This window comes from Diplotaxodon limnothrissa, linkage group LG4, assembly GCF_057381915.1.
Source record: "Diplotaxodon limnothrissa isolate DT_005_m linkage group LG4, D_limnothrissa_male_GT1.1, whole genome shotgun sequence".
Lineage (NCBI taxonomy): Eukaryota > Metazoa > Chordata > Actinopteri > Cichliformes > Cichlidae > Diplotaxodon > Diplotaxodon limnothrissa.
The window spans coordinates 8,213,475-8,235,840 of record NC_140599.1 but is presented as its reverse complement, the minus strand read 5'-3'; the positions used below and the strand labels follow the sequence as shown (position 1 = coordinate 8,235,840).

At 38.9% G+C, this 22,366-nt stretch overlaps 2 protein-coding genes across 2 annotated transcripts in view; both read left to right on the top strand.

Moving 5' to 3' along the window:
* The first annotated feature begins 14,302 nt into the window (after positions 1 to 14,302).
* On the top strand, positions 14,303 to 18,091 carry LOC146633194 (uncharacterized). The gene is made up of 5 exons (XM_085351372.1): positions 14,303 to 14,448; positions 14,541 to 15,542; positions 16,911 to 17,069; positions 17,515 to 17,610; positions 17,689 to 18,091. Exons 1-5 carry the CDS (start codon positions 14,446 to 14,448, stop codon positions 18,007 to 18,009), a joined length of 1,581 nt encoding a protein of 526 aa, XP_085207498.1. The 5' UTR covers positions 14,303 to 14,445; the 3' UTR covers positions 18,010 to 18,091.
* A 3,578-nt stretch (positions 18,092 to 21,669) lies between these two features.
* LOC146633193 (prostaglandin E2 receptor EP1 subtype-like) overlaps positions 21,670 to 22,366 on the top strand; it is a 3,882-nt gene continuing 3,185 nt past the window's right edge. Inside the window, exon 1 of the mRNA XM_085352064.1 lies at positions 21,670 to 21,729. The gene's annotated coding sequence lies outside the window, so the exon portion shown is untranslated. The remainder of the gene's footprint in view (positions 21,730 to 22,366) is intronic.

The window sequence follows — 22,366 nt, the reverse complement described above, 5'->3', positions numbered from 1 at the left end:
TTGCCTCAGGAGCACCATTTGCATAAAAAACAACATTTTTGCAGCAGAATATGCAAAGGCGTTATTTTTATGCTTTACAATTTAATATAGAAATTTGCTTCTTGTGCAGACTGCCACTCAAGCCCTGTCAAGTTATGTTTGATTTGGTTACAGTTTAGTGCCAGACTTCCCTGCTGTCCCAACAAAAAACACTGTTTGCTACATGCTAATTTGCTCTAGAGACCTCACATCTAAGAATCCACATGGAAAAATGGCAAAGATGATTTGCTTTAATGCAGATTTGAGATAATGCATTAAAAAAAGAACCTGGCTCTTGCTCTTTGAATGGGATAAGCAGAAGAAGTCACACTAATAGTAATGACATAGTAATTACACATTTTGATCAAACCACTGTAACCCTTTGTGTTCAGTGGGTAGACTGGTTTGAGCACGAGAGTTTTAAAGTCCCAACTGATTCAAAGCCACGAAACATAGCGGTTTTGTTGGGTTTTAAGAGTGGAACAGAACAAATTAAGAGACAGTTCAACACGGCCCTCCATTTGTCATTCAGCGAGCATGCCTCGGGGCTGCTGAAAACAAGCTCGCACAGGCCTTTTAAAATATCCTTGTAGTCACACGCAGCTTGACAGCAACTTTACAAGAGTGTTTATCACACCCATGGTGCTTACTGGCAAATCCTATGCCCTCCAGGAGTTTCCTTTTTTAACCAAAGAAAAACAGCTACCTGTCACAGTGCCAGTCAAATCAATCAGCTTAACAGAGCTGAACAGTCTAATGAGGTCAAACTTTAGACTCAAACTCAAAAAAGATTCAAAGATTTAAAGATTCATTTAAAATTCTGAAATATTTGATAATTTTTTATTTTGAGTTCTGAGGTCAGCTGTTTAAAATCTCACTCACTCTCAACAAAGCAATAGATTTAATGTTATGTGTCATCGCTGCGGCTTTAAAGTGTCTAAACTTGTTATCTCAAATTAATTTCGCAAGAAAGGGATTAATAACTTTTTAACTGACAATAGGTTGATTCACTAGAAGTCCTCTCTGATAGTTTTCGATGAAACAATGCAAGTAAACCTATTTTATGAAGTCATCCATACCTCTGTGGAAGTTCTTGACTCATGTGCATGTATGAGTTTACTGGATTGACTCTAAGGAAGGCCGATTAGTAATTTGTTAATTTGAATGGGAGACACCAACGCTGCACAATGCATTAGAAAAACACTTATTTATTTGCTTTCTATCTCTGGGGTGATATGTTGAACTCACATGGTAGTTTATGTGTAATAGGTGGGGGATGGGGAGTTATAAACATCATTTAATTAAATGGAATTTATAGATCCGCTGTTAATTACACAGAACTGACGTCATTAGCTTAATTTAGAGCAAATCATGGACAAGGAGAATTAGCAGAAAAAGACTTTTCCTGTATCTCCAAAGGAAAGCTGATACTGAATGAACAAAGAATGAACAACCTTAAATGATCAGTTTTCATTTCTGCAGATCTTTCTCTTGCTCCTCTTTGCATGCTTCCATTTATCCCATATGAAACGTGTTTAATCCAATTGGTGCTGGACATGAAATTTTGGAAAAATGTATTTCAGCGAAATCGTTTAGTTTGTTTACAGCTAATTGCATCATGCTGCGGCTGTGCGATGTCTTGAGCGTGCTGCGTAAGTCTGATGATGATCTTTACAAGTTGTTTTTTCTAACACACTCAGCTGACTGGAAACCAAACACAACCTTGGAGGTGAGGCAGGAAAAGTTTCAAGGGTCCAAAACACTGAGGCTAAAAATGGTTAACTGGATCGTTCTGTTTGAGCTTCATGGACACTGGACTATAAACAGGGAGAAAACCACTGGCAATATCCTTGAAATAAGCAGAAGGTTTTGTCGTTAGCAAACTGAGGCCTCTCTCAAGCAGATCATTCCAGCTGACACATGTTTTGTTACCAGAATGAATTCATGCCTCTGCCCTCTCTGTGATATCTGATGTTTATTCAGAGCAAAGTGTTGAAGATAAAAAAAAGAATAAACAAAGTGGTTCTTTGAGAAAAGCTCTGGCACTTACAACTCTGTGAGTTGCAGTGACCCGCTCCCCTGGGTGAGGTCTACAGCCAAGCGCATTCCCATCAAATGTTAAAGGCTGGATTGATCTTAGGGCCATCTTAGATTATGAATGAATAAACCTTTATCTTATTGCTTCCTGTCACTGGGAATCTGATATACACTAATATTTGTAAATAAGTTACTGAGAGTTTTGATGACAGGTTTTTTTAAAGGTACATGACCATAAACTGGCTTTTTTACCCCCTAGATGAAGAAAAAAATGTACTAAAAGTTATCCTGTAGTATTGATGAGGATCTATGGAGTGGTTGGGAAATTTAATTCAAAGCTAGAAGTCTCATTATTAAACTAGAGGAGCAGGGGTCACCGATCTGTCAGTTTTATGGAACCAACCATCAACCAAGTGTTGCTAACTTTAGCACCATTTTATGACCTTGGATAAAGATTTGTTGTAGCCCAAGTTATTTTCTTACTTTATTATATTAAAGGCAAAGTTTATATAGATAAATGAACATAAGAACCAGAGAGCACATTCAGAGCTTACATAACTATCACCTGATTCTTAAAGTTTCCACAGGTTCTTTGCAGTTAGCCGTCTTTGCTCTGCTAGCGCACTTTGATTCATGTTGACAGTACGGCTCATGCAAGTGACTTGACTTGTGCTGTGGAAAAACTGAGGACAGAGGAAAAAAAACAAGTAATTGCAGGGGACAGAACTGGATATCCCTTGATTTTCTAAAGGTCATTTTTACATGGGGTCTAATGAGAAATAGCACCATAGTCAAAGGACCTGAAGTAGAGATGTGTAACTGTCATTCTTTGGTCATTTTTTCCCCCTTTTTATGTAACTTATGGAAAAGTAATATTTTTACCAGGAAGACATTTCTAATATGGATAAAACAGAACAAAAAAAGTGTTATTTTGAAAGCAGCTTAATAGCTAACAATTCTTCATTCAGCAGCCTTTTAAAACACAACAAACTGAGCTTTTTGGTGTCTTTCAGCTCAGTGTTTTTTTAAATGCAGGGTTTGATTTATTTAAAGCACTGTGGCTTCATAAAGGCGATAAAAACCTGCGATCAACCCAGTGTGTGATACTAAATAGCAAGCTAGAAACCAGCTAGTGCGGGTCGAGGAATTTCTCAGCTGCTAAACAGGCATGTGTTTTTCTGCAGAGTTGGCAGAGAGTAAAATTAGATGGTTAGAAAGCCTGAAAAAGACTGATGCTTAAAGGTGAAACAAATGACTAAGGTAAGGAGATGGAGACAAGCTACTGGACAGAGCCAAAGCTTTGGCTCCAGTGTTCCATCAGCATCAGTCCTGTTCATATCTCCACCTGGCATTCCAAAAAAACATTAGTCCTCTTAGCAACGACTGTCTCAGCTACATCAGGCTCATCACTAATGTTGCAACCAGCAGCAAACTGCTGGCCGCAGACCTCAGTGTGTCCCTTGCATGAGTCATTTAAGTAGTCCCCCTAAATTTAGCACTTTCAAAGCAAGAACTCGTGCAAATATATAGACAATAAAACTGAGATTCAAAAATAATTCTTGACGCAGTGGCTCTTTATAAGGAGAGCGGCTTATACTTCGCACAGACTAGTGTTTTTACAGCTTGTTGCACTTGTCAAATTATCAGCTAATGCAGCCGTAATGATGTTAGAGGAATAGCAGTGAATCAGTTTGACATCACAGCAGTTTGTTAAATAGTCACACAATCTGATCTATCCATGTGTGGTTATAAGGGGAGAAAAACTTCTGTAACTTCTACGTGTAGTTGCATTTTAAGTTTGGTTAGAATTTTCAAAAATTGTAGAGTGCTCTGAATTAAATCTTCCTGCAGTGTCACCATGATTGAAGTGACAGGACTCAAAAGCAGACTCAGAGAGAGAGTGAGTTTACTGAGGCTTTTACAGAGCTGGACCTCCAAGGCAGGTAAGGTGAACAGCAGGTAAGTGAGATTGGAATGGTGAAGGAAATGTGCCGGAGAGGTGAACACAGGTCTGTGTATAGTGGGGATTTTGGAAGTTAATTTTCCCTATGCAGTTTTTTTAGTTTTTATTCTTGCTCTTAGAAGGTTGCAAGAGAAAACAAGTAGATGCTCAGAGGATTTCAGATGAGCAGGTGAGAATGTGATGGAGAGTGTGCGGGCAGGTTAGTGGAATCTTTTTCTTTTCCAAATGCAAGGCCAGGTGAATAGTTGCAGGTAAGTAGGTAGAGGTGAAGGAAAGGCTTACTTCCTTGTGAAAGTGTTATAGGTTTTCAGGAGAGATTCAATTCAATTTGGTTTCTATAGCGCCAAATCAAAGTAAGGTAAAGACCCTACAATAACACAGGAAGAAACGTTCAGTGCATCATGGGAAACCCTCCAGCAGCCCAGGCCTATTGCAGTGTAACTAAGGCAGGATTCAGGGTCAACTAATCCAACCCTAACTGTAAGATTTATCAAAAACGATAGTTTTAAGTCTAATCTTAAAAGTAGAGAGTGCGTCTGTTTACCAAATCCAAACTGGGAGCTGGTTGCACAGAAGAGGGGCCTGAAAGCTGAAGGCTCTGCCTCCCATTCTACTTTTAAATACTCTGGAAACCATAAGTAAGCAGTCTGAGAGCAAAGTGCTCTATTGGGGTGATATAGGACTATGAGGTCTTTAAGACACGATGGGGCCCAATTACTCAAACCCGGTATGTGAGGAGAAGGATCAAATGCCTCTTTCACTGGAGGCTGATTACCATCACCAGGGTAACATCGATCTGCCAGAGAATAGCTGCTCAAGCCAGTCAGTGCACAAAGCAGCAACAGGTGTGATGGCTGGAGCTCGGAAACATGAGGAGAACACCTGCAGGTGCAGCTCAACTCTCCACCTGAGAGAGAGACAGAGACAAAGGAAACAAACCCCAGGCCTGCCTGGACCACGACATGCAGTCACCAAACTACATTCAAGCAAAACACCATCCATCACTGTGTATTCTCTGCAATGTGAGGACATTAAGGGGCAAAGGCAAGCTGAAACAAGCTTAATGTCACCGCCTGGAGCTGAGGCTGAGGATGACCAGCAGTCAAGGTTAAAATAGCTCAGACTTGTCACAGAGTTTTAACTTATCGCCCTACTCCAGTGACACTAATGGACATAGTCAATAATCATGAGGGAATTTGGATTTTGAAGGCCAGTAAGGATAAACTGCTAAAATGTCAAAACCCCTTAAAGGGAATATTTTAAAAGCGTTGACCAGGGGGCTCAGTCAGTGAACTGCAACTGTCTGTGGAGGACTTTGAGGAGTCACTGCAACAGCCACAGCCACCAGGCCCAGACGATGCAATGTATCCTGCAGGCCCTCCATTATATAATCACACATCACGTGAGCCTCGTGAACCAACGTTTTGCCTCATAACTGCAGCAGACCTGCTCTGAAACAAGACAGACGTATGCATTAAATAGAGTTATGCATTGAGGTCGTCTGCAGGGGTGACTCATCTCTTTCTGTGTCTGACCTTTTCGGGATGATTCAGCCTCTCGCTGGATAGAGCCTGATATACCACATTCATTTTCACTAATGGAGTTTTCATTTGATTTATACAGAAAGCGAATGATAAGTGGTGTCCGCCCTTGTGCCGCCGCTATTTTGCACTTACGGGAAGTACGGGAAGTGGCCGTTCATTAAGTCCGCTTGATGAAAGGCAGGAATGATGATGTGAGCAGTTCAAGTGACTACAGTACACCTAGATTTTATAGGAAGGAGCCAGGCAGTCGCAGCGATCAGAAGGTGGACCAGAAGTGTTTGACGTGTTTGAATATTTACAACGTTAATGTTGTTTTTATATGGTAAGCACGTCGGGGTTGACTGCAGAGATTTAATTGTGCAGTGGCTGTGGCAGGAGTGACATGTGGCGACCGGAGGATCCCAGTGGGGAGGTCAGCTGGGAGAGGGAGAGGATCCTTGTCATGTTAGAAGCAAACAAATCCGCATTAGTTTCCCTTTTTGACCAGCTAGAGACTAAAAAAGACATTAGTGGACGACAGTGGTTAAGTTGTGTGAATTTGTGCGGCTGAAAGGAAACAGCACAAAAACATAAGTGGCTTTCAGGCAGTAGTAACTGCTTTCATAGCTCGCTTTACACATAACATTAATGTATCGCTTTACACGCGATGCATAATTACACATCAGGCGTACACAGTATAGATCCACATTGCATCCATCTATTGCTTTATCTATTTATTTATAATACAAGGTAAATTCTTACAACAGGTAGCTTTGAGTCCTCTTGGCATTTGCAAACTTTGCACACCTCGGGTCTCATTTATAAAACTTAGTGTTGGATCAATACTGCACAAACGTCTCTAATGGCCCCATATCTTTAGTAACCCATGAACACCTGCAGGCAATGTTCCTTTTATAGATCGCATTCAAACTGGAAATGCGTGCCTCCTATCCCACCCTCTACGCACCCAAATCCAACCATAAACCACTCACCCATAAGCAATCGATGGAAAGCACCTCTTAAAAGTTGATGCATAGAAATGAGCCTGCAAAAGAAATGGATTTTCCAGTACCTAGCAGTGCTGCTGAATCCAGTGAGCGTCCAGTGTCACTGCAGCATTTATGTATTTGCAGCAATGCAAACGTGGATGCCTGTTTATGATTTACTGCCATAGCAGGACTTGAATTCTTGGTCTTAAATTAGCTTCAGCCTCTATTTTAAGTTTGTTATTCCTCATGTTCAGATGAGGACGTGTTTTCATCTCATTGTTCTGTTTCCTTCTGTTTGGTTTCCACTGTTGCCTTGTCTCTGACTTTCTGTTAACATGAGTCTCTTGTCTCTGTTTAGTATTTAGTTACTTCCTGAGGCCCGTACTACAAAGCAGGGATTTATTTTACTCTGGATTAAATTCAGGATTAACCTTGAAGGTGGTTCACTTCTTACTGGTAACTTATACTGTGACCCTCAAGATTAGAGATCAGCAAGTCTTAAATCAACACCCATCAGTTTTCTGGAAGAAATACCATCACTGTTCCGGGAAGATCTTGGACATCTGTACAGTAGGAGGGTCGAAAGTTTCTCAGCAGTGTCAGATATCTTTGTGTTTCCGTGGTGACCGCCAGCAACAAATGTTAGATCTTAGACACAGCTTTAATCCTTGATTTCTTTTTTTTTTTCTGTTGGCTGCAAATTTGACAACAATGTCATTATTTTATAAGCACCCATTTCTACTTGTGGACCTTACATCATCACTATATTTGCATGTAGTCAAAGTCTATGTTTGAGTTGCGTTCTTATAACTATTTTTCACTATCAGACCATTAAACAGCACCAGGGCTGCAGCTGAGAAGATAAAAACTAAAATTGTCTTTTAAATTAATTTCATAAAACTGATTATGATCCATTAGAGTCTCCCGTCTCTTAATGAAAGAGCCTTGATAAGTCTGTTCACTTACATTAAGGAACAGTGTGGTTTGCTGGTCGCTTGTTGAAGGTGTGTTTAACTCAACATGCGAGGATCTTTAGGGAGACCTTTGATATTTAGATGTTTTCTCTCGAGCTCGCGGCCTCCTGGAGGAAACGCTGTGCTTCTGATCAGGTTGTCACGCCTTTCAGAGGGATTCTGTGATCATTGTTTGGCTTTGCTGCGTGCAGGGAAGAGTAGAAGCTGAACAGTTTCATGATCAAAGCGATCAATAAAGCAACAAACCACAAAACAATTAAGGGAGATGTGTGGCAGTGTTCTTTGACTTTGGCTGGTCTGCCGCCCCTGCATTGTTTTGATTTCGGTGGATTATCAGCATTACAACTCATATTAATGTAAACTCCAATGTCATTATTAGTTTTTATGTCAAAATGACCGAAAACGTTTGGAATATTTAATATGTTGTTTATTGCTTTTTGTGGTGGCTGCAGTTATAGTCACACAGTAGAAATATCCACCAAATATCAGTGTAGAGGCTTACACATAACACTACACTCACATTTTTCTTTCTTTAAATATAAGATTTAATTTACAGGATAATAAATAACTGGTTTTGGTTTAGAATTAATTTACATACTCACATAATACTGTATTATAAAATAAGTGTGCGCATTTTAGTTTACACTGTTATGTATGTATGATTTAATTTCCTTGTTTTCTGAGTTATGTCCGTGGCAGCTGCTCCGGTGATTGATGAGCCAAGAGGTGGGAAAAGGGGCGGAGCAAGCCTGCCAATTGGGTCATACCACGATTCTGGACCATGAAGGGGGGGGGGTAGAATTTGTTATGTTAGTTTTAGTTAGGTTTACTCCTTTTGTGTTTTTGTGGGCTGATCAGCCACTATTTAAGTTTCTCCTGTATCTCGGTTAGGTAGGTCAGTTTTTTTAGTTAGCAGTATCATTTGTTGCCCGTTTTTGAGTAGAATTCTGTTATTTTGACCTCTTTTATGGGCCCAAGTTAAAAATGTTCTGTATAGTTTAACCAATTTTATTTTGGGGTTAAATAAAAAACCTTTAATGGACTTTAACCTGTGTCCGACTTTCCTTCACTGCCTGGTCCATCACAGGTTCTTTCAGTTACATAGCATATGGGTGGCTAATTGGTGACTCCGTTGGTGTCTTTTGGGTATATAATCCTAAACTTGAATAAAAAGAAGTTGGATAAAACACCATGAAAGTAGAAAAAAAATAAATAAATCTCATGGAGCACTGTGGAAGTGTAGTGTGTAAGGGACAGAAACTGAAATCAAAATCATCTGAATCATGAGGAGAAAAACATACAGGTAATGTGTGTTTTATTTTATTTATTTATTTTTTATTTTATTTTATTTTTATTTTTATTTTTATTTTTCTTTCTTCTAATGAGTGTTTTAGTTACATGAGTCATACAGGGCTGTAGATATATGTTTGCTATTGTCTGCTAGCTGTTAGCTTGTCACTTCTGCTGCTGGTTCATCGTGTTATTGTCTCCCCTGTAACTGTTTTTGTTCTGTGAGCTTTGTGTGTGTGTGTGTGTGTGTGTGTCTAGGCCACTGTGGACAACAAACAAACAAAAAATGAAATCCTCTTCTCAGCCCAGTATTTTTTGTATACTCCATTTTAACTTAATATTTTGCCATTAGTTGAGCTTCACCTCTTTAAACGCTGACAGCATTTAAAGGCTTTTTACCAAAAAAGGAGAAGAAGAAGAGAAGAAGAAGAACCAAGAGACTTGTGAAGATTAATAGGGGCTAATTCCACAGAAATGGCCACCCACACTGTTGTTTTGCAGAGTTGTCTCTGTTTTGTCACTTTCAAGAAAAAAATGTTCCTCAGAAACATAAAAGCTCAAAGGCGTCGCAACCACACAGCTCAGAAGAAATGACAGCGAGCAACGACATCAGGATGCTGCTGTCTGTGTAATCGTACATACACTGCACATGTATTTGCATTCATTTATGTACACTGTAAAAAATCAAACTTGCAGTTGTTGAGCTTACAGTCATTTCTTTCACAATTCAACAATAAAAGTTCAGTTGGCCCATAAACTCAAATACATTAAGGGTTTCAACTAATCATTTAACGTTTTGGAGCAAAAGTTGGTCTCAGATGAAATTTATTGCTGGCAAAATGAATGAATTCAAGTTTTACATGAGTTGAAGCTGTTGGCGCCTTTCTGTGCCTGAGTACGCATGCGCATCTCATATTTTTGGATGCTACGGGGTCTACTTTGCGCTTTTGCAAGGACTGAAAGCCACCTGCCCGTCTGCCTTAATGAGAACGTGAGGCTAGGAGCTGGATAGATCGTTCATCTCAAGTTTCTAAAGGCAAGTAATGTTTCTTTTATTATATCAGACAGTATATGTTTGAACAGTCTCAATTTGTCTGTTAGAAATATCACAACTGAAGTTCTTCGTATTTTTCCGAAACTTAGCATAGCATTACTTTCTTGGCTAAGAAGCCTTGTGGCTTATGGGTATGTGTTTACTATATCATTTAAGATTCCATGTCACAAACTACGTGCCATGTCACAAAACAATGAAAATCCGACAAACTTCGCTACTAAAGAGGCGCGCTCATATCTGACAAGCCTCCGCGACACCCCCTATGCGTATTTCATGAAGTGCAGTCTGTGGCCGCCATACCACCGAACGAAACAAAATAGGCTGGCTCACTCATGACCAACGGCAGCAACCCCCCACCGCTATTTAAATAAAATAAAATAAAGTTCGGGGGCGCCTGCTGCCATGTCGTTTAATTTGTTCGAATCACATCTAGCCAATAAAATGTGTGCTTTAGTTTCTGTGTGAACGGGGTGGTGGAGTCCTCATGGCCAGCGAGCTCCACTAAATGAACTAAATGAAATATGAGATGTGACAATATAGTTTATATCGATATAGTCTACATTATCATTATACTCGTGGAGCCGCAAGTTTGCCTCTCTTTCGTCCACTTTTGTCTCTACGCTGTGTTACTCCGCCTCTCTCCTTCACTGAACACAACTCCCCCTCCCCCATCGCTTCACCTGCAGGCAACGACAAGATGGACACGGCAGCTATCAAAGAGGAGCTGGTCGGTAAAAAGAAAACATTTGAAGATTACTATTTTAGTACTGTCAGCGTAAAGTTAATGCCATAACTGCATTAACGGGGCAAATCTCCGTTAACTAGTTACCGCGGATCACCCCGTGCGTGGGGCTGGGTGGCGTTAGTGAGCTAACCGGGCTAACGCGTTGACACACGGCCTAAAATCCTTTCATCTCAAAAATCGACAGTCTGCCTTATGTATGAATTCTGGTTGTGCTTACTGACCTCGAACCAATTTTATGTGGTACACAGCTTAAAAAAATATGTCAAATGTTTTGGTACGACTTTGGTAAGCTATGAAGCTGCACTGCTTGATGGATTGTTGGAGCATTACGGCTACCGAGGAGCCTCGCAGAGTGATACGTACTCTGCTTCAACGTAATATTACCATATTATGCGTGTAAGGACCATAAATGGCGCCTGTAAGAGACACGGTTACAAAGAGGATTTCAAACTCCAGGCTGTCAGTTGCGCAGTAGAACTTGGAAACAGAGCAGCTGCAAAATCTGTCTTTGTTATTATGCTCAGCATCTTTTATTTTACATTTTGACTGCACAATTGTGAGCTTTTTGTTATGCACAAAACAACATTGTTTTGGTTTATTTATGGAGCACCATTAATAAATGCACTGATAATTTAAACAGATGCTTCAGGAGTTTTATCCCACTCATACTCTCAATCCAATGTTTGTCATTCTAAGTTGTAAAACCAATCACACAAAATTATCCTTGGCTTACATAATACATCCCAGTATACTGTTGGTGCATTCCATGTAGAATACAATTTGTTAATAATAAATTAAATAAATTAAACATTTGATGTAATGTATGTTTTGTAAATTATTTGTTTTACTGTGTTTCACATGGCATTTTACAAGGCAGAATCAGCTCACTTTAGTGAGCCAAAAAAATTAGGACAGGAGAAAAAAATTCTTAAGTAATGTCAGGAAGCTGGTATTTTATTTTAAAACTAATTGCTATTTTTATTTATTTAGAGAATTAAAAGCCAACTCCAGACCACTGCTTGTCCTGATTTATGAGGGACTGATGAGGAGTTGGTAAGGAGAGGAATCAGAACAGGAGTGCCTGCTCCCCGCCCCAAACACATTATCAGGTAATGTAACTTTGGTAATTTGAGATTAATTCAGGTTTCTTTTGAATTGTTGACACTGTCCTCTCCTCTCTTCTCATTATAGCTTTTGTATGCAGTGCCAGTTCTGCTCTTTTGTCTGTTCAAGCCAAGAAGTACTCTTAAGACATCACCAGCTACGACATAGAAGAGGATTTCATTTGCCCTGTGTTTACAGTGACTGCGTCTGTTCGTTCAGGACACGAGGGGCATTGAAGTCTCACCTCAGCAGATCACACAACAGGGCTAAGAAAAGGCAGGAGATCTCAACATTTTTTTGTGATTTTTGTGAATTTAAGGAAAACTGCTCACAGCATACATTTATTTCACATATTTTAAGGCACTTAAAAAAAAATCAGACTGTATCCTGTCCTTTCCAAAAATGTGACTATGCTACCAACAATTTAACAACCTTTACGTCACACACAAGCAGAAAGCACAAAAACTCAAAAGATATAAAAAACTGTATTAGACTGATTTCTCATGCAAATGCATGTCCTAGTGAAAGTAGCTCCCCTGATAAATCCTTAAATACCTCTCAGGAGCCAGAGACATTACCAAGTGGTTCAGGTGTAGCATCAAGTGATAAAGAGGACAATGAGTTTGTAGATTACCAATGTCTTGAACATAAAATAGCTAGACTTTTTCTATGCATGCAAACATTGTTACATGTTTCTAAAAGTGCTTTGCAGAGAATTATTGAGGAAATTAGTGACATTTTAAAATTTTCTCAGGTTCATTCATTTCAAAGAATCAAACAGGTGCTTGCTGAACAGAACATTGAGGCAGATGATGATGTAATTAAAAATATAAATGATGCACTTTTCAAAACCAACCCATTAATTATCTCAACAGAACCAAAAGGTGCATTATCTACTGATTACAAGAGAAATATTTATTTCAAGAATAATTTTCATGTAATTGAGCCTACAGAGTACATCTACAAAGCGAGAACTAGAAATACATTTGTTTATGTCTCAGTAAACCAGGTCTTGGAGAACTTATTGAAAGAGAAAAGTTTCTTTGAAAAGTTAGCATTTGATAAAGAAATTAGTGAAGGTTACAGATCATTTAGAGATGGGCAGTATTTCAAAAACAACAAGCTTTTAGGATTGCAAGATACTTGCATTAGTTTAGCTTTGTATATTGATGACTTTGAAATATGCAACCCTTTAGGAACATCTCGAAAAATTCATAAAATAACTGCTGTCTATTGGGTTGTACTCAACTTATCTGCAAGGTTTCGTTCTACATTACACTCAATACAGCTTGCTCTTCTTGGTAAAAGTGTAGACGTTAAACAGTTTGGGTATGATGCTTTTCTTTATCCACTCATTGAGGATTTAAAATGTCTTGAAAGCACAGGGGTGTATGTTGAATCTTTAAATAGTTTTTTAAAGGGAACTGTATTTTGTGTCTGTGCAGATAACCTTGGGGCTCACAGCCTTGCAGGCTTTTTGGAGTCCTTTAATGTCGACAAATTTTGTCGATTTTGTAGTATTGATAAACATCAGATTGCAGCTCTTGATCCTACAGAATTTCCATTAAGAACTGTGGAACAGCATAACATTTTTCTAGAAGAGCTTGAGGATGGTCAAAGACAAAGTGTGTGTGGTGTCAAAGGTTCCTGTGCCTTAAGTGCGTTGTCCTATTTTCATCCAGTCACTGGATTTCCTCCAGATATATTACATGATTTCTTTGAAGGTGTTGTCCCTGTGGAATTGTGTTTGTGTCTTCAAGATTTAATCAGAAAGGGTTTTATTACATTTGAAGGATTAAACAAACGTATAAAATCATTTCCATATAAATTCTCTGATAATCTCAACAAGCCACAACAAATTACAAAAGCCAGTTTTGGAACAGGAAGAGTGAGTGGCAATGGACATGAAAACTGGACACTTTTGCGTTTGCTGCCTTTTATCATTGGGACCCGTATACCAGAACATGAGCCATCATGGGAAGTATTGATGGACCTTAAGGAGCTTGTTGAAATTGTTGTCTCGACAACTCTATCAGAAGAAATATTGTCATACTTGGACACCAAAATATTGGATCATCGACGATTACTGATAGAGACTTTTCCTGATTTTAATTTGAAGCCAAAACACCACTATATTGAACATTATAGTCATCTTGTGCGTTGTTTTGGTCCCTTAGTTGATTTGTGGACTATTCGATTTGAATCTAAGCACAACTTTTTCAAGAAAACTGTGCATGATGTCCAATGTTTTAAGAATATACTACTAACACTTTCTTCAAAGCATCAACAAATGATGGCATACTTGTTAGATGGTCACAGTCTTTTTAAACCAAGTCTGCATGTTGATAATATTGACACAGTTGACATCTGTTTCTTGAATGAAAATCTTCAGAAGTGCTTGAAACTGAAATATCCACAGGTAAAAGCTGTGTCATTTGCTAAATGTGTTTATCTGTATGGGACCCAGTATGTTAAAGGCATGATCATTTCATCAGGACAACTGAGTGGACTACCTGAATTCTACAAGATACTGAACATTTTGGTAGACTCTGGGAAAGTGTCATTTGTTGCTACAAAGCTCTCCTCCTGGTTTATGGAACACTACAGATCATATCGGCTTGACAGCAGCTACAAAGATCTGGAAATACTTGACCCAGAAGATTTGAATGATTACCACCCTTTAGCTGAATACTGCGTAGATGGACAACTGATGGTGACACCTGTTACGTGCCTCCTGCATTGAAAGTGATGGTATGTATTATTCATAAATAGTTTTCAGTTGATTACTTTGAATTTGTCAATTATTTAGAATTGCGCCCTTTTTTTTTGGTTTGTCTTCACAGGCCCTGTTACTGCGAGTCCACGTCAGTCCAAAACTTATCAGAAAAATCCAACTGTCCACTGTTCCAGAATCTGTGAAGCAGCTTCAAGATGAACTACAAGCAAAGCTTGGACTTGAAGGTGACTTTGCAATACAATATGAAGACCCAGATTTTGGGAACGCACTTTGCAACCTGATGGATATTAAGGAGCTACCTGCTGGACGGGCAGTGTTGCACCTCATTTGGGAGGAAAATGCATCAGCCTCGCCACCACAGACTCCATCTGATCATAGCGCTATCTCATCTATTGATACAGCCAGTGTGAGTTCAGCATCTTCTTTCAGCCCATCCTCATCCACAAAGACCTACATGCGTAGCACTTCACAGTGGCCAAATCCATTTCCTATCCCAACCTTTTCCTATGATGTAGCGTTAAAACTTCGCAAGGGCAATGAGGTATATGAGAAAGCAGGGGCAAATTTAAGTGTAACAAGAGACATCAAGATGGAAATTCTAGACAAGTTGGCACAAGAAATGTTTGCAATCAAAGCGTACCCTGACAAGAATGAAATAACATCTGTTGCACAGGAGCTAGTTTCCAAACATCCCTGCCTCAAAGAGCCTGGCAATGGCACAGGATATGATGGTTGGGCAACAAGCATTAAGTTCAAGCTTGGCAACTACCGTTCCAAGCTAAGTAAAGCTGGATGTAGTGAAGTTGCAGTCAATCGAAAAAGAAGAGGGGAAGAAGATGACAGTGGCTCAAATAGATTTTCCTTAAAGAAACCAAAGCGAGGTGAAGTCAACTTTATCCCTGATGGCCCAGAAAACTACAATGATGAGTCTCTTGAAAATGAAAGATGCATTTTGGAAGATGAAATGAAGAAGAGGGATAAGAACATGGCACTCATCACCCAAAAGATGGACATCACATTCTCTCTCAGGAGGAAAGAAGTTGTGGAGATGCAGCCCTTGGTCAAGGAAATGCAGCTCAGATGGCCAGCTCTCTTCTTGAAAGAACAGGTAAGATAATCTCTTAAATATTTAAAGGAAAACTTCCGTTTTTTTTTTCTTCTTCCCTTATTCCCCAGTGTGGTCTTATTTCTAAAATGGAAAACGTTCATTTATTCACCCAGAAAAATTTCAAGGCATTTGGAGCTGTTAGAAAGAAATTTTAATCCCAATGTTACGAGTCAGTCGTTTTGCAAGAGAGAGCTGAGCCAAGGTTATGGGGAAAGGATTCACTGAGACAACTAAGAAATGCCTGAATTAAGCCAAAAACCACTCTGGAGGGTTTTTAATCTAAGGAAATAACATTAAAATGTGTTTAAAAGCTCCAAAAAGTTGATTTTACATGATATAGGACCTTTAAAAGCATCTGTTTGTATCACTCCAATATCTTGTAGAAAAGGTTGAAGGCTCGCGATGAGCTAACAATGCTAGTGGTAAAATATAAAAAAAATACTTGGCTCTAAAAATATGAAGCTAATTTTGGTATTACCAACAACTATTGAAGTGAAATCTATTTACTTGTCAACTTGCTGTGTATAATAACGGATTGCTTTTATTTCGCTCTTCTCTGGGCACCCAAAGCGCTTTACAATTCCACTACTCACTCACTCTCACATTCACACATCGGTGCAGGGAAACCACAGTTGTAGCCACAGCTGCCCTGGGGTAGACTGACAGAAGTGACGCTGCCATATCGCGCCTCTGGCCAACACCAGTAAGCGGTAGGGTAAAGGGTCTTGCCCAAGGACACAACGACCAGGACAGAGAGAGCTGGGGATAGAACCAGCATCCTTCCGGTTACAGATGAGCTTCCCAACCCCCTGAACCACGGTCGCCGCAATGACGTGTCTTCACTGGGCATCTAGAATCTTTTGGTGCTGACCCTTAGCAGGCAACAGCCATGAAACTCACAGAACAGGATTGAGAAAGTCACTTACGTGTTATGAAAGTATACAAATTTGACCACAGGATGTTATTCTTACTTCATTCCTACATAACTATAAAATTAATGGAATTTTTTCAATGAATTTAAAATACAATTTATTGATTTATTTCTTTTCTGCAATGAATCCTGTAACAATTGAAACCATTATTTTGTCTTATCAACATTTGATTAGGTATTCTATAGACTTACTGTAAGATCTGCCGATCAGATTTTTCTTGGGGTTTTTTTTTTGTTTTTTTTAATACGTCAGTTATAATTTGTACCACCACTACCACTAAAGGAAAAAAAAAAATCCAATCAAGGCCTGACCAATAGATCAACCGAGACTAAATGTTTTGAAATTAAGCTCTTTTAACCAAATTTGAAAACAATGTGATTTTTATATAATGTACCTTTAAAAGTTTTCTTCTATATTTTTTTTTGTTGCTTTGTAGATTTGTGCGGAATTCTCACGCATTACCACCAAGGATCTCATGGGGACCTTCTTGACTGCCCTCGACACTTACTCACTTCGGCTGATTAAGCTGTATCGAATTAGAAAAGCTGCTTTCCGCAATGACATGGATTCCCTGTTGCAGAAGTTTGATGAACAGGTAATATATAAAAATGTATTTGTGTCTGGTTTGAGGAACCTGAAGTTCCCACTGTAACGAAAGATACTTTATTAAATATTTACTAAATTGATGTAAAAATTGTTAGTTTTCAAAAAGTGTGTCCTGAATGGGATTATAAGCTAACAAGCAGCGCTGTGTTTGGCAGATTGCAGGTCATGACAGACAGTTCAACTCTCATCCCACTCATGGCACTTTTTGTTATAAATGTTGTAATAAGTGTGCTACATTTGTTGCACATCAAAATTACTTAAAAAATAAATAAATAAAAAAAATCTGACAAAAACATGACCAATTATCTGTAATAACTCATTTCAACATCTTATTTCTTAAGGCTGTATTTTGAGCAACAACACTTAATGTGTTTTAAAAACAAAATGGTAGGTTTATAAATGAGACTGAGTCTTATTTGATTTCCTTGTTTTAGGTCTCAAACATAGTCCAGCATCGACGAACCATCAGTTTGGAAGGGTTACCGATATTTGTTCGCGACGACGAGACCAAACTCTTCTTAACATGTCTGGTGAGTATGCAAATCTACTCAATCTTCAGTTTTGGTTTTCAGAGACTTATATGTACTGTTGTTTTTTATTTTGCATAGGATACAGATCCAGTTGAGAGGGCAACCCGAGGTGTTACGGTGGGCATCCTCACTGTTCTGGAGGACTACGTGGGACCCAACTCGCAGTCCACAGTGGTCAACACTGCCATTGTTTTGGAAGAGGACATTATTCTTGATGATCTGCCAGACCTTCCCACTGCCTTTGCCTACTTGTTTGGCCTACTTTATGGGCTCAACATGGAGTTTCCCAAAGAACTCAAGTACACATTTGAAGCTGTGCAACACATTTTTATGGAGTTGACATCTACCTGTTCCCAGAGGATAAGAAGCTTCAAAACCAAGCTCTTAACCAAAGTCTAACCTATTTGACAACATGTTCAACTCAAATACAACTTGTGTAAAACAGAATGGCAATTTGTTTTGATTTACAGTTTTTGGGTTTCGTGGCAAGTTGCTCTGAAAAAAGTTCATTTCTGTCTTTAAGAAAACTAAGGTGCAGAAAGTTCTGAATCAATGTCTTCTGTTCTAACTTTACTTAATGTGGCTTGCATGACTGATTGCAGATTTCATGTATAACATGTTATTATAAAATGTTGAAAGGTTTTATTCTAACTTGAGCTGTTTTAAACAATTTTTATAATCTGGTTTTAGGTACATTTGTACTAGTTTTATAACAAATGTGGCGCGATACTGAACTTCACAGGAAATTGGAGTGTTGATTACTATTAAAAGACAAGTGGTGGAAAAATTTGTTTGAAAGTTGTTTGCTGTATGGAAACCAGATAGAAGTTGTTCACATCCTGCCATCTGATGTTTTGAATCCGTTTGTTAGTGACTATCAAGATAGGTTTGATATTCTGTCTGACAACACCACCTTTAAAATTGGATGAGTAACATTTGTTACAAAAATTTGACTTTTTTTGTGTTTTTGGAAGGACTTTATTTGTGGCTGAATGTTGTCAGTATGTTAAAAATGGCTGATCTCAAAAGTCAACATTGTCAGTGGTGCAGTTGTGTTTGAACACAAAGTTATTTGAAAATCAACTGTGTAAACATTCATTGGTACAACAGGGAGCACCTCATGAAAACTATGAAAGATACTTTTTCTAAACTTTAGGAAATTGATTGGCAAAACAAAAAAAAATATGTTGTGTAAACTTTAGGAAATACGTTGCCGAAACTAAAACTAATACCTTGTGTAAACTTTAGGAAATACGTTGCCGAAACTAAAACTAATACCTTGTGTAAACTTTAGGAAATACGTTGCAAAAACAATAAAATATGAGTTGAGAAAAAGGACAATTATTAATTTTGTCAACACAAAAACAATAAAATATGAGTTGAGAAAAAGGACAATTATTAATTTTGTCAACACAAAAACATTAGCTAAAGCAACTTATCTCCTAAACTTGAAATTATAAGTTATCCATCAGAACCTAAAAACGTAAATGCAGTCGGTTGCCTTGAGTTTTTAAGTTTTAGCAACGTTTTTTTTTTTACAGTGTACTGAAAGTGTTACAGTAAAGTTGGAGGAAGTCTTCAGAGCCTTAAAGCAAAGTGCAAGTCAAAATTTCTCCAAATTTTCTAGTCTCTGTTTTCGACAAACACGCTTTCACTGAGTTAGACCAAACCAAACGGCAAAACATGTGCAATTATGCAAAAATTTTGTTTCTAAAATATGGCAATTATGAGGTTTCCTACTAAATAAATTCCAGATATCAGTCTGCCAAACAAGCAGCATTTAAACCTCATCATACTTGAAACTGTCACAAAATGATCCTCATTGTAGACAGACCGCGTGAAAGAAGGGGCACTGACTTTTTCAGTAGATGTCCAAACAAGAAGTAAATATAGGAAAACATGGGGCTTTGTTAGCTTTTACTTTGATCTCGTTTTCAAGGAAACATTCTCCCTAAAGTATGTTTTGGCATGTGATCTAGAATTAAATGTTTACGGCTAAATAAAACACATTTTTGTATAGCACTGTAATTGGACTCGGTTACTCATAAGGCCTAAAAAGAAGAAAAATAAACATCTTTTTGGCATATTTGATCACAGCATGAGTGCATGTGTTGTTACAGACCTTTAACAGCCTGTTTTTTTTGCTACTAAAGAAAAAAGGGGGAAAGAAAATGACGTCCTGTTAGGTCACAGTTATGGCTCATTTTGGCATAGCTCTGTAGATGGAAAACGGTCCATAGTTGGCAACCTTTCCGTTTTTGTTCCCCACAGCAAACTTCCTGTCCAACCATCCTAACAGCCTCCCTCATCAGTGGATCACTCATCTGCACCTCCGTCTCTCCACCCAAGCTCTTTCCCATTCGTGAATACTGAATTCATCCATTTAGTTATACGTGTGCAAGGTTTTAAAACCGGACAGGACTGCATTAACCCAAGCTAATGGTGCTTTAGCTGCACCTATCTCTAATGGCATGCTGTGTCATTCAGTGGGACACTTACACATGCAGTTCACAAGCTTAGATGTGAAAGAGCACTTGTGTTTTTTTGATTGAACTGATCCGGTATACATGCACACTCCTCACTTCATTTCCTTGCCAGTCAAAGCGGATTTTCCACACACATAGCAGCAGCATTGTGTCTAGGAACATAGAGGTGTATTGTGTACATTAGCCTTATAATTTGACAGCAGATTCCTCATGCTGTTTTGATATAAGGTAACAGTATAATAACACGTCCTCTTGCTTGAAGAGGAATTTCATTAGTTTCTTAAGTGCAGAGATACGGCCGATTGGCGATGTTGGAAATCCGAGTAGCTCCGGATACCTTCTTTTCATCAACTGAGTGCAGTCTTAGCAGTTTATTATCAGCAGTCTGTCTGGTCCTCTGGCGAACTGGAAAATCACGATGTTGCAGCTGTGGGCCCCAGAGGTTGAAGCAGACATGTTTGTATCGGTGGGAGCACAGCTGGTTTACATTGATGAGAGCTGACCACAGAGCTGCTGATGTTGTTCAGATGAGTCTCTGGAGAACGGAGTGCGTGTTTTAATTTCTAAAGGATCAACAGACACAGACACGTCTCTTTAGCAGCAAAAGCAAATATGGAATGCAGATTAAAGTAAATCAAAGGAGGCATTTTAATCGTTTCTAACTTAATGATTTGCGTCTTGAACTTGAGTAATGCAAAATAAGCCTTTATGCTGTAAGCCCCTCAGTTCACCCGTAGTGTGAAACAAGCTGTTTTCACTCGCTTCGTCCTGCCATTAAGCCAACTTTCATGTGATTGACTTGCCCCTCACAAAAATATATGGTTTAAACAGCAAGTTAGTGGCACTTCTGTCCTCACAGTAGAGGGCTAGCCCTTCTCTGTGACATCATAAAGAGTCAGGGGAAGAAAAAAGTGTCTGAAATGGGGAATTTAGGGGACTCATATTGAATTACTCGCGCAAACTGTGGGTTTGTTCTTTGACACTTTGGTTTAATATGTTTAATATAAAGAGTCATCTTTCTAGCGGTGACAGAAAATATAATTTGAAACATCCTTAGAAGACTGCTGCCATGCAAAGTCAGATTTATTTCAGTCAGCAGCTTCATCACTGCACATTAAAAGAGACACTCTAAAGAAGCTTTTTGTATTCCTGCAGAATTGTGCAGGTCTGTCCATGTAGATTTCAGAATCTACACATAGTTGTAGGCTTAACATTTGAGCCCCTGTATTGTTTGGTGAGGTGGAGCCCGAGACAGCCGGATTTTAAAATATTCATATGTGGGACATGGGATTTCTAGCCCGTTCATTCCTTGCACTCATGAAAGTCTGTCTGTCTGCAGGAAATAAGTGATTTTCAATGACTAAGACTCCCAGAGGCGGTGTGTGCACGGTGCAGCTCTTTAGTATAAAAGCAGCCAGTCGCACTCGCGCCTCACAGAGAACATGCTTGTGCAATGCAACAGAGAGGCTGCTTGTTCTGAGAGAGGAGCTCATTACGTAGTTTTCTAATGAGGAAACACTCCAGGTGAAGGAGTCATCGTTCTCGGGCGCAAAACAAGACAAAATAAAAAACAGCTTGGATTAACGTGCTTTCACATGCATCGAATCATTCCCATGGATTTTACATTGCACAGGTAAGCAGAGTAGCTTTTAAAATGTTAACTTTACATGAAAAATGTGTGTGTGTTTTGTTCTTCTTTTATATCAGAAGATAGAAAACCTATGACTGCCCACTTTAAAGCAAACTCTTTAAAAATGTAAAAGAAACGACTAAACTAAACTTCTGTGTGTCCTTATGGGCTTTCAGCATTTTTTAATAGTTCTTTTTTTACTCATGTTTCTGATGATATGTTAGCAGGCACAGAATAATATGGGGTTCAGATAAAGAAACAAACCACAACTAAATCTTTAAATGTCTTTTGATGGACAGACGGACTCTCAAAGTGTTTAGATTAGAAGACATAATTTTTCTCCCCTGTGTATAGATTGCTGTCTCTGCAGCATGCGCGAGTCTGCATGTATGATTTCCTCTGTTTTGATTTAACCTAGTGATAGTTTTGTTGCTGCCTCTGCTGTACTGTAACTACACTTTAAAGGAATGTGTGTAGCAGTGTCTTGATGGCTGTCAGAACTTGTTCAGACTTCTCTTCTCGACTGCTATGAAAAGATAAGTGAGGCTATTTGCTCCGAGCCGTCTGAGGGTGCCCAGAACAAATTTGTGGCTCTCGAAATGTAAGTCACGTTATCCCGAGCACCTTTCGCCTGCTCTAA

Bases quoted from the DNA above. Each gene is read 5' to 3' on its own strand.
- LOC146633194 (XM_085351372.1), top strand. The intron at 15,543-16,910 runs GTAAGATAATCT...GTTGCTTTGTAG, and splicing joins CTCTCTTCTTGAAAGAACAG to ATTTGTGCGGAATTCTCACG. The intron at 17,611-17,688 runs GTGAGTATGCAA...TATTTTGCATAG, and splicing joins AACTCTTCTTAACATGTCTG to GATACAGATCCAGTTGAGAG.